This window comes from Buceros rhinoceros, unplaced genomic scaffold (assembly GCF_000710305.1).
Source record: "Buceros rhinoceros silvestris isolate BGI_N320 unplaced genomic scaffold, ASM71030v1 scaffold26913, whole genome shotgun sequence".
In the NCBI taxonomy this organism is placed as follows: domain Eukaryota; kingdom Metazoa; phylum Chordata; class Aves; order Bucerotiformes; family Bucerotidae; genus Buceros; species Buceros rhinoceros.
The window spans coordinates 5,948-17,274 of record NW_010402217.1 but is presented as its reverse complement, the minus strand read 5'-3'; the positions used below and the strand labels follow the sequence as shown (position 1 = coordinate 17,274).

Here is an 11,327-nt window from a genome sequence, read left to right as displayed (position 1 = left end):
CAGCAGGATGGGGGCCAGGTGACCCCCCAGGGCCGAACAGCAGGTTCCTACAGCTTGGTTTGAAACCCTTCCCCTGGGAACGACGACATCACAGTGGACTATCAGAGCACACACGCGTAAACTATTTACAATCCACGCACACAGCCCGTTTTCTCCTCTGACACAGCGAACGCCCGAGACTCAGAGCAGGGAGAGATGAAAGCCCGTCACATACTTCAGAAAACAATTCAGAACATCTCTGCGAGGGACGGCGGTGAGACGGCAGGGTACACAATACACCCCGGGCTCGGCCGGTTGCTGCAGGGTCACCAATTCAGACTGCAGGCAGCCACCCCAGGCAAACCAGTAACCTCCAGTCCCGCCTCCAGCACCTACTTCTGCCCAGTGGGGCAAGGTGCAGGCGGGAGCAAAGCAAGGATCCCCATGGCGTGCCCAAAAAGGGGAGCTCGGTTGGTCCTGCAGCAGCACCAGGTTCCAGGATCGCCAGCCCAGGCACACGCTCGCCCTTGGGTGGGGGCCAGGAGGGAGCTGCGGGGCTGGTGGGACAAAGCCGCGGCACTGGACACGAGTCCAGGCGGCAGGAGCTCAGCAGATGAGCCGGCAGCTCGGGAGCGATTCTTGGAACCAAGAGGCACTTAAACCAATTCTGCATTTTCCAATCCACTGCAGGTTACGAAAGGGATCCTGACCACACCCCCTCGATCCTAAAAGCACCAAAACAAACTGGGAGGGGGGTCCTGGCCCCACAGGAGAGCTGCTGCTTTTCACACAGATGCTGAAGCGTCCCTGATAATTCAAAGTAAGGCTGGATGGACTGACATCCCCCATACCCCTGGCAGCATGTTTGGTCCAAAATAGCAAGTATTCTGCTTCCTCCCCACCGACACTGCTGTGAAGTTACCCTACGAGATGGGAGTCAAAACAGTAACACACATAAATAAAATGAAGAGTTGACACAGTGAGTCCAGATTTTAGACACCAACTGTCCAAGGACTTGGAGCGCCAAAGCTTTGCCACATGCCCAACGTCGGGTTTTGCCAAGGGGAGAGGAAGGAAGGAGCTTTATGCCCTCGGAGCGTTGCTGAATCAGTCACAACCACCACGGTTCGCAGACAGGCACATCTCATCCCAAAACAAACAAGTGCTGTGTCCTCTCCCCAGCAAAGGAGCCACCGAGAGTTGCAGGATCTCGACTCTGACCAGCAGGGAAGTTTAGGACAACTGAGTGCAGATACAGCCAGTTTCTACCAGTTCAACTGTGCTTTAAGACTTGTTGCAAAGTCCCAACAAAAAACAACATCACCTCCGGGTATCCAACAAAAGAACAGTTTAAACTATTTTTTTTTTTGAAATAAACTGAAAGGCTCTGCAGTTCAGCTGTCGATCATTTCTGACAGCTCCAGCAGCAGATCGTCCTCATCCTTCCCTGGATCCAGGTCTATCTCTGCTTCCAATTTGTCTCCCGAGATTTCCCACATCAGCTTCTCGAACTCCTCTTCTACAGACAAGGGAGCTTTCCCCGTGCCCGTGGAGCTCAGCCGGCGAGGCTTCACCACGCCCTGGGCAGGAGCTGAAGTGGAGCTGGAGACCTCCGACTGCGGCACAGAGTCTGCCTGGCTGCCAAGGTGCACTTCAGGGCTTGGAGGAACAGGAGAGAGAGCAGATCAGTTGGATGTTCCTTAACCAGGGAGATGTCTTCTGTACTTAAAAATAAACCAATGTAAAAAATCCCCTTAAAACTGTAGCTAACCCTTCTCACACCTCAGCCTTACACAGGGAGCCCAGTGTATCACCAGGTACAGCCACCTTTCTGCCTGGGGATTCATCTGTGAAGATCCACCTTTACTGATCTGACTGGGCAAAGGTTCAGGAGTCTGCCTCTGCAGGCACCACAGAATCATGCTGGTGGGAAAAGCCCTTTCAGCTCCCCGAGCCCCACCGTTCCCCAGCACTGCCAGGTGCCCACTGACCCCTGTCCCGCAGCAGCACCTCCACCTCCCACAACCCCTCCAGGGATGGGGACTCCACCACTGCCCTGGGCAGCCTGGGACACGCCTGCACAACCCCAACGGGACAGAAATGGCTCACTGGGGACCTCAACCTCCCCTCGAACAACTGGAGGCTGTTTCCTCTCATGCTGTAGCTTGTTCCTAGGGAGAAGAGACCAACCCCACCTCGCTCCAGCCTCCTGTCAGGGAGTTGTCAGAGCCAGAAGGTCTCTCCTGAGCCTCCTTTCAGAAAACCCAAGAAGTCACTGACAAGTTGTACCAGCTTGCAGCATTTTAAATCTGACTAAGCATGCCTGCTAGCTGCTAGAACATTCAGATTCATTTTTCACATGCAAGACACACTGATGAAGAAAAAGAACAAAGTGTGGTTGTTACCTCGGTTTGGGTTTTTCTCCCTCAGGCCCAGAGACTAGGCTGTTCTCTGGCAGCACAGGAACAACGGCCTAGGAACAAGCAGGAGACGGGGTTTACGATACACAGGTAAAAGAATTCTTAGTAGGTTCTTTCTCTGCTGTTCTCTGGCATTGCTGGGCCTTAAACACACTACAGCAGAGAGCACAACCCGACAACGGTTACTGTTCACTTGAAGGTTACTAACGACTTTGTGACATTTTTAGGAGCAAGAGGGTACAACCACCTCGTAGAGCACTTCTCAGGTTAGAAGGGAATGGAGACCTGCAGGAAATCTCAGTTTTCCACCTTGTCTCCAAGAGGAGAGTAAAACTTGGGCATAAATTTAACTAGGGATGCTCACTACTGCCTCAGTCCTTACCACAGCTGCTTTTTTAGCTGAAGGCTCCTTCATATCACCACCGGTGCTGCTCAGCGGCTTCACAGCCACCACTGCAGAGACATGACTCTCGGCTGCTTTACGCTTCAGGGCCTGTTTTGTGGGGGAGCTGCCTTTCCCCACCGAAGGCTTCAGGCACACCTTAGATTTGGCTAGAGAAAAGGAATAACAAACCGATCATCTTGCTCTGCCGCAGGAAAACAAACAAGCAATCAGGTTCTGTCAACAGTCCCATCATCCTCCCAGTTACAGGTACTGGGCCATATCACACCACCATTTCCCAGATTCTCAGCAGATTTGCCCCCCAGCAAACTCTGTTTACCAAGAAGCCACAAAAAGGAGCAAAGAAGGAGTTAGAATTACAACATGAAAACCATCATCTTCTGACTTTCTTTCCAAATGTGACCTGAAGCAACTCTAACACCTAGAGTCAACACTCACCCTTAGCTTTCCGCTCCAGTGGGTGAGCTGCCTGTTTCCCCGGTGTCACAGCAGCGTCCTTGCCTGGGGTTTCAACCCCTCCTTCCATGGACTTCATTGTTACCCTCTTTGCAAGTTGATGAGCTGACCCTGAAACCACGGTGGGTTCAGGATTCCCTGACACTGGAGTTTTCTCTTTGGTCGCTTTTGCAGCAGGAGATGGCACAGCAGCTGCTTCTCGCTGAAGCTTCTCTTCTTGGTGCTGCTTCACCTGCTGCTGCTTCACCTGCTGCTGCTTCTCCATCATTATCTCTTCAAGACTCTTCACTTGAACTTTAGAGTTAGTTGCACTCTGATTGGCGGGCTAGGAAGAGACAAAAGGACAAAAATCTCTGGAGATTTCATCAAGAAAACTGGAGCAGTGATCCTGAAACGGCTCCCTGTGGAACAGAACACGTTAACCCCAGCTGCTTCTCGCTGAAGCTTCTCTTCTTGGTTCGGCTTCACCTGCTGCTGCTTCACCTGCTGCTGCTTCACCTGCTGCTGCTTCACCTGCTGCTGCTTCTCCATCATTATCTCTTCAAGACTCTTCACTTGAACTTTAGAGTTAGTTGCACTCTGATTGGCGGGCTAGGAAGAGACAAAAGGACAAAAATCTCTGGAGATTTCATCAAGAAAACTGGAGCAGTGATCCTGAAACGGCTCCCTGTGGAACAGAACACGTTAACCCCATTCAGAGCTGACTTTTTTCCATCAAACGTGGCCTGTAACAAGATCTGTGCTTTGCTGGAGGAAATACTGCCCCAAAAGCCTGAGTTCCCAAGACAGTGAGCTTCCTCAGCACAGCAGAAGACCCTGGCTGTCATCTATTACATTCTTCTTAAGCAAGAGGAAGTCCCCAACAGAGCATTTGCTGACAGATCCAGCCTTTCCTGTGAAAATACCTCCCTCAGGGTTTTAATATACCACTCGCCAGATGTGGAAAGGCAGGAACACGCTCGAACCGGGAGCACACAGCTAGTTAAACACAAAACTTCACCAAATTTATCAAAGGACTGTAGTAACTTACGTCTGTCTTCACAAAGCACTCACCTCTGCAGGAGCAGAGACAGCTTTAGGAGAAGGCTTGTTCAATTCCGCAGTCGTCTTGTCTTCTCTTCCAGGTGCTTTAAAACAAGCAAAGAAAAACAGCATTAAAATAACATCATTTTGTCAACAGGAGAAATAAAGAAACCTTGTTATCTCTATTTCCTAGGTGGGTTTCTTTCCTCATGCATAAGAACGAGGCAGAGGGAAAGGCTACATCAAGCAGCTCCTGCAGCATCTGAGCTCTCTCCCTCAATCACAGAAAAAACAGGAGAGGAATTCCACTGCAAAGCTCCTTGATGTATGAATTTTCCAGTGGGAAAATTCAGAAAATTCATGGAAAATAATATGGTTGCTTATTCTGGCGTTTTTGACTTTGTAGCCTCTCACCCTCTAGTACACAGAGAATGAGAAGGGAAAGCGAATCCTGAGCAAACTGAATTGTCTGACAGGGGCAGCGCTTCCCCAGAGCAGGTTCCACACCGCTTTATTACCTATTAGCTTTGTGATCCGCAACAATCTCCGCCCTGCCGGGGCGGGTTCAGGTTGTGCCGGCGGAGCTGGCACGTTTTCTCCACTCTGCTGCATCCGCAGAGCTTTCTCCTTCTTGATTTCTTCCAAGGTTTTGACACGCACTTCTCCAGCAAGTCTGGCTTTACCTGCCGGCTCTGCTGGCTGCGCTTTGCTGGGCGCGGATGGGGCAAGTGCGTTCTGCTTCTTGGGCTCATTCTCAGCTTTTGTCTTGATAGGAAACTCTTCTGGTTTTTGCTTCTCTTCTTCCAATCTCTTGTGGTTCTTTTCAGCCAGGGCTCCTGAGAACGTTTTGATGCGCACTGCAGTGGAAGGTCTTGCCCCCGAGTTGGGATCTTCTGCTTTACTCCATCCTTCAGCCTGGGGTTTAGCTGGAGGTTCTCCTCGTCTCTGGTTAGCTCTCTCGAGACGAATTTCCTCCAGTGTTTTCACATGGATCTCTCCTGTTGGCTTTGCAGCCTTCTCTGTCATCAGCAAAAAAGAAAAGTAACAACGTTTAAGGAGAGTCCTACAATATCCAAAGTCTCCAAAAACTGTCACAGTGCCACAGAAAACTATGTTTGAGCGTTCCCATGAACACACCCCAGGTCAGAGCCATTCTGCAGAACACTCTTCTCCTCCTTTTAGCCACTTCTATTCTGAAGACAGCGCTACCCAGAGAGAGCTGCTACACAACACCATCAGTCTACTGGGGAAGGTGTATTCCCTATGCAGTTCTTACCTGTCTCAGCGCCGGTCTGCTCAGAGGGCAATCCCAGCCTCTCCTTCAGAGACCTGGGCACTTGAACTACAAGACAGAACAGAAAAAGTAAGGGAGGCTGCAAACATCTCCATTTTGTGTTCGACATTTCAAAACAAGACAGGAGATCACTGGGACTCAAAAGTCCCTTGAGCCCTCAGCCAACGCACAAAAAGAACCATCAGAAGGAAGGACCAAGAGAAAACCCAGACAGCATCAGCTCCGAGGTCTGTGCAGTAGCTGTACCTCTCTTGGGTGCCTTGTCAGCATTCTCCAGGATCTCCATCTTCTTCCCCAGCCTTTCAGTAAGGTTGCGCTTTAGTGGAACGACACTTTTACCAGCTTCAGGAAGAGAGAGAACAAGAAATACTTTAAGAACATTTCTGGGGAGGAGGATTTTTGAGCAGTCAGCCATAAACTTCAATTCTCCCTGGTGTATTTTCTTACATTGCCTTTGCTAACAAAATTTGCCATTTCTGTAGTCAACACCTATCTCTGCCAAAATGTATTTTCCTCCTGCACACAGCAGAAATACCCTTAACTATACCCTTAACCACAGCTCACAAGAAGTTCTCACCCAGGGAGGCTTTCCGTTTTCCCAGTCTCTCGCCGAGATTCAGCCGAATCACAGGCTCCTCCCCTAAGGCAAAGAGTAATTGCTTTAGTGCACAGAAACCAGCAGCCAGTAAAAGCATTCTCCTTCCAGCCCACCTCCCAAAAAAAGACACTCCTCTGGTAGCCAAACCAAATAAAAAAAAACAAACTATGGACAGAAGTAGTTCTACACGGGTTTTGCATTTAAAAGGAATTGGCGCAGATCTAAACACCACCATTTACAGCCAGACTCGTATCGCACCAATGTCCGCAACTGCCACTGCCGGCCTCTTCAATCCTTCAGGAGCTGGCTGCTTGCGTAACACCGTTTCTACAGGTCTTCCCTCTCCTTACTGCCCTGCTCATCACTTATCCCCATATTTGGCTGCTGCACTGAACCCAAACACTAATTCTATTTCACGCTGTCGATGCGTCAGCTCATTCACAAATCTCACTCAACTCGAGGAACACAAAAATGAAATTACACACATTTCAGAGTCTGTAGGATGGTGATAATACAACATTAGCTACGGCTTAACATCAGGCTGATAAAAGACATTTCTTGATCTTTTACTGCGGTATGACAAACTGAGCACCTGCAAATGCCAAAGCTTTCCAACACAACCCGGGCCTTTACGCGTGAAAACATGGCTTTAATTAGGAAAAGCCACACCAGCAGAATAAATGTCTGAATTATCTAACTTAGCCTTTGGGTTTAGGAGCCACAAAACGGAAACAGCACTGACTATTACCTTGCTTTGAAGAGAGAGTCACGGTTCTCACCACTGTCCGTACATTCTCCTTTTCTGGCACAGGAATAGTCCGAGATTGGAGCGGATGAACAGAAACTCCTGAAGGACCTTCTGATCAGAGCAAGCAAAACAGGAGGATGTTTAGGAAAAAACCCCAAACAATACAAGAACCATCCAGAAGACTAAAATCATTAGTTATTCACTGCCCTCAAACATACGATGACCAGTGCGTGTAGAGAGAGAGGAGCCATTTCCCTCGCATTTGCCCCTGGAATTCCAGTCTACTCCAGCTGGCTGAGATCAAGAAAACAGGTTGTTTGCAAACGAGCTCAAGGCCCTCCCCCCTCCCATATCGCAGTGGGGGATATTAACTCACCACCTTGTTTTTTTGTTTTTTCCTTTAGTTTCTTCAATTTGATTTCTTCAAGCGTTTTTATTCCAAAATTTAAATTGTCATCTGAAAACACAAAACGGTTACTGAAACTGAGCAGAAAGGCACGTGTTGAAGAGCACAGATCCTCGAGCTTCTTACAGCTCAGAGCTTTCCCCATGTATTCAAGATAAATCCTGTCAACACTCCCCACAAGTAAAAAAGCCACAGAACAGAGAGTATTCTGGTATGCAATCAGCACCCTTCTTCACTCCTCCCATCCTACAGGCTAAAACCTGTCAGTTTTAAGCATTCTAATCCATCCACACGATATTAGATTCCTCTATCACTAGACAGGGCTTTCCACAGTGTTTGAAAGGACGCGTCTGCAGGCATTTGAACTCCACTCTGCAGCTCTGCTTTGTTTTACACAAGTAAGTAAGGCGGAGTTTACCTGTCTGACCCAAGGGACAAACGACATTAGCCAGGAATGAGCTCACGGAAATACCTGACTCCACCCAGCTACCCTATGATCTATGGCAGGAGTAGAACACACTGCTTTGGAGTTATCTGTGATGTTCTCCAGCCAATCCACCCTCCTGCAGCTGTCAGAATACCTTGCTTCGGGTTAGCGTTGGCTTTCCGAGTGGAAATGATCCGCAGCCCGTTATGGGCCTCTGGTGCTGGTTGCTGGACAGGTGTCTTGGTTTCATCTCCTTCTTCAGAAAGCTGGTCTGAAAGGCAAAAATAAACCTGATCAGTTACAAAGCAGGAGTTAGACGCGTCCATGCAGCTCGTACAATGACATCTCAGTCCACAGTTCATACACTGTTCATGTTCTTAACTACAAACACCAGCGATGGTTTACAGAAGGATTTTTTAAATGGCTGGACTGACTCGCCAAACTCGTATAAATAACAGATGCACTGGGGAAAAAAACATTTAGGACTCCAGACTGCTGTCTGTAGCTTTAATCACTACACAGTTCAGGTATCCTGTGATTTATACATTCACTTACAGTAGAAATGCCTTCCATAAGTAAAAAAATGCTCACCGTCATCGTCTTCATCATCATCGGCAGCATTGATTACCACAGGCGGGTGGGTAGGACTTGGGACATTTTCAGAGTTTTCCACCTTCATCACCCCCCTCAGCTGTGGAGATGGGTTTGACTGGACGGAAAGTTTGTTTTGCTGCAGTGACATCTGAGTCATTTTCACATCGTCTTCTGTGGACTCGGGTGGACTTGGAAGTGTAGCTGGAGGAAGAGGAGGAACATCTGTAATTTGGGTGTTTAAAACCCTGACCCCCTCACTGTGTAGATACAGATACGGTAAATAAGGCAGATAACCCCTCAGGCTACAGAATTTAGAGTTTCCTATTCCCCTCCTCTGGCTACACTATGAATGATGGCTTCTACCACCATAAAGGATTCAATGAGGGGAAAGCAACCTGAAAGGCACAGATCACACGGCACAGAGCAGCTGAGCAGGAAAGGCAAAATCACACACTGGAGTCACAGTCCCTTCTGCTGAGAGCCCACGGCTGCAGACTTCTCAGGGCACTCACACACGAACCGTTACTTGATGTCTTCTGTGGTATTGTAGGCACTCATAAGTAATAATCAAAATTAATTACTGAATACTTAAAGAAAAAGGATCTAAAAAACTCACTTTTGCTTGGTGGTAAGAAGAGTCCATCCACGTAACGTCCTTTGGTATGATGAAAAGCACAGTTGGATTTCTGGCAGCCTACTGGCTGATTCTCCCAGTAGCAAGGAATCTCGCTGCGCTTCTTCTGAGGACAGGAAGAAATAAAAGCTGTTGGTAACACTCAGATTTGCAGATGCCTAGTTTCACCTCGTGCCACAGACAGAGGTGTTGCAGTGCAGTGCTGAACCATCATTCTAAAGCTCAATTTATCACTACGAGCACTTGCACACATCAGTTTGGGGTGGGTGTAACTAATACAACTGGGATGTTCAGAGGGAAACATGTCTTCATCTGTGTAGGTTAAATCTATCTGAATTTATCGTTCAGAGCCTCAGCACCTTCCCATCTCCTCTCTCCCCACCCTGTACTACCCCAAGAGGTCAGAACACCGTTATCTGAAGAAATTCAGGACAGAACAGACCATTGAGCCTCAGAAGGCTGGTGCAGGCTGTTTAAGAAAATAACGTCAGCATCCAATATAAGAAAATTCTTCTTGAGATATACCTAAGAAATGGATTTTTCTTTCCTCAACTTCCTCCCAGTCCCCTCCTAGTAATAGTAACCAGCATCATTCTAAAGCAAGTACATCATGTAAACGCACAGTCAGTCCACCTACAGCAATGAAAAACGCTCTGGGTGATTGAGATGAAGAACAAATCTCTGGCAAACACTCACATCAATTTCCATGTGTCTGAACCTGCAGACATTCCTGAAGCAGCGACCCTCCTGCCAGAGCGTGCAGACTGTTTCATTTCCCAGAGCTGCTTCGCAGTGCCGGAACGAACAGCTGTCTCCCTGTAACCAGCAGAATAAACCAGTACAGCCTAAAAAAAGGTCTGTGCTATTAGAAGTGGAAGCAGAATCTAAATGGTTATGAAGTTAACAGAAACCTGTATGTCTCCTCTCACTCTTCCCCCTCCCCTGAAAAACTAAAAAGGACAAAAACAAACTCCAAAACAAAAGACCCTCAAATATACCTTGTTACATGTGGAATAGAAATAGAAGTAGCAGTCGTCTCCTTGGTTAGACATAATGGCCAAATTCTCAGAACCGGCCCAGGTTCTAAGGGTTCATTCAACAGGGACTTCCTCCAGTCTTGACAAGAGCTGGCTTCACTTTCTTGGACTGAAAAGTCTTCTAGTGGCTTGCTCAGTGAAATCTTCTTTTTAAAAGTAACCCTACAGAAAGGTACCAAAAAGCAAAGAATACTGAACTAAGAAGCATTTTTACAGCTGCTTTCTCTTCATCAAATTACTCTCGCGTGGGACAATGTCTTGAAATCAGCAGCTGGGCACAAACACTACCCCGACAGTAAGTCAAACTGCTGTAAAACTGTGTGGGCTGCGGCAGCGTGTTCTTCTCTGTGTCCTTACACACCTCGGAGCCCAGAGAAAATGCCCGTGCGTGGCTGTGGGCCCAGCACGAGAGGCACTTCTTAACGAACTGGTCACACATCTGAGCTATCAATGATTAACCGTGGGCACTAACAACTTCCACAAAACACAGCCGAGACAGTAAACATGACGTTCCAGTCACCGGGGATCTTGAAGTTCACGTACCTGGACAACTTCAGCAAAGGTATCGATCTTCAAAGACTTCAGGTTAACTTCTCCTGTAGGCCGAACCAAGACTGAATCCGTGAATTAATAATAGAGGGGTAGGAAGAATTTTCCTCCTCACATTCCAAGGGAACCTCTCATCCACAATTCAAACATAGGATGTGCCTTTAAACATCTTACTACTAATGGAAGAAGCAAGTCCATTTGAATACTGTCAGACTGGAGCCAGCCAGGGTGGCAGAAGTACTTGTTCCTTTCCATTCTTTTCAGACTCAAATATAATGCTGAAGATATTAAAATATTCATGATAATAAATATTTAAATTCTTCCACCCTGCCGGCCTGGATAATTCTACAAAAAAAAAAACAAAAAAAAAAAAACAAAAAGAAAAAAAAAACACCCCAGTGCTTTTAGAGACGAACTTGGGATTCAAAGTGGCTGCAAAAATGAGGATCCATCTTCCACAACCGGGCAATTTTTAATTTTTTTTTTTTTTTTAAATTTAGAATTCAGTATGTTGCAATTTCTGGTCTTCAAGATTTCTTCACCTATTAAGAAAACACAAAAACCTTCCCCCATCTTTATTACCTGTACAGCAAAAAACCACCACACTTGTGCATATAAATACACAAATATGTAGGTACATACATACACGTGTGTTTATACACACACCAAGAGCGAGCGATAATCAAGTCAGCAAGAGCGACAGTTAAAATTGAAATTTGGGGCTATGTGCCACATCAAGTCTCTCATTTTGAGGGAATT

The 11,327-nt window shown here is 47.3% G+C and overlaps 1 protein-coding gene across 1 annotated transcript; it reads right to left on the bottom strand.

Moving 5' to 3' along the window:
- Positions 1 to 1,373: 1,373 nt before the first annotated feature.
- Positions 1,374 to 10,034, bottom strand: ZC3H11A (zinc finger CCCH-type containing 11A). Its single transcript, XM_010132574.1, has 16 exons — positions 9,981 to 10,034; positions 9,679 to 9,798; positions 8,965 to 9,088; positions 8,346 to 8,549; positions 7,909 to 8,025; positions 7,301 to 7,378; positions 6,922 to 7,032; positions 6,153 to 6,215; positions 5,822 to 5,917; positions 5,558 to 5,623; positions 4,800 to 5,300; positions 4,312 to 4,385; positions 3,241 to 3,583; positions 2,782 to 2,951; positions 2,385 to 2,452; positions 1,374 to 1,638 (listed from the first exon to the last, which is right to left on the bottom strand). Exons 1-16 carry the CDS (start codon positions 10,032 to 10,034, stop codon positions 1,374 to 1,376), a joined length of 2,454 nt encoding a protein of 817 aa, XP_010130876.1.
- Between the last annotated feature and the right edge of the window lie 1,293 nt (positions 10,035 to 11,327).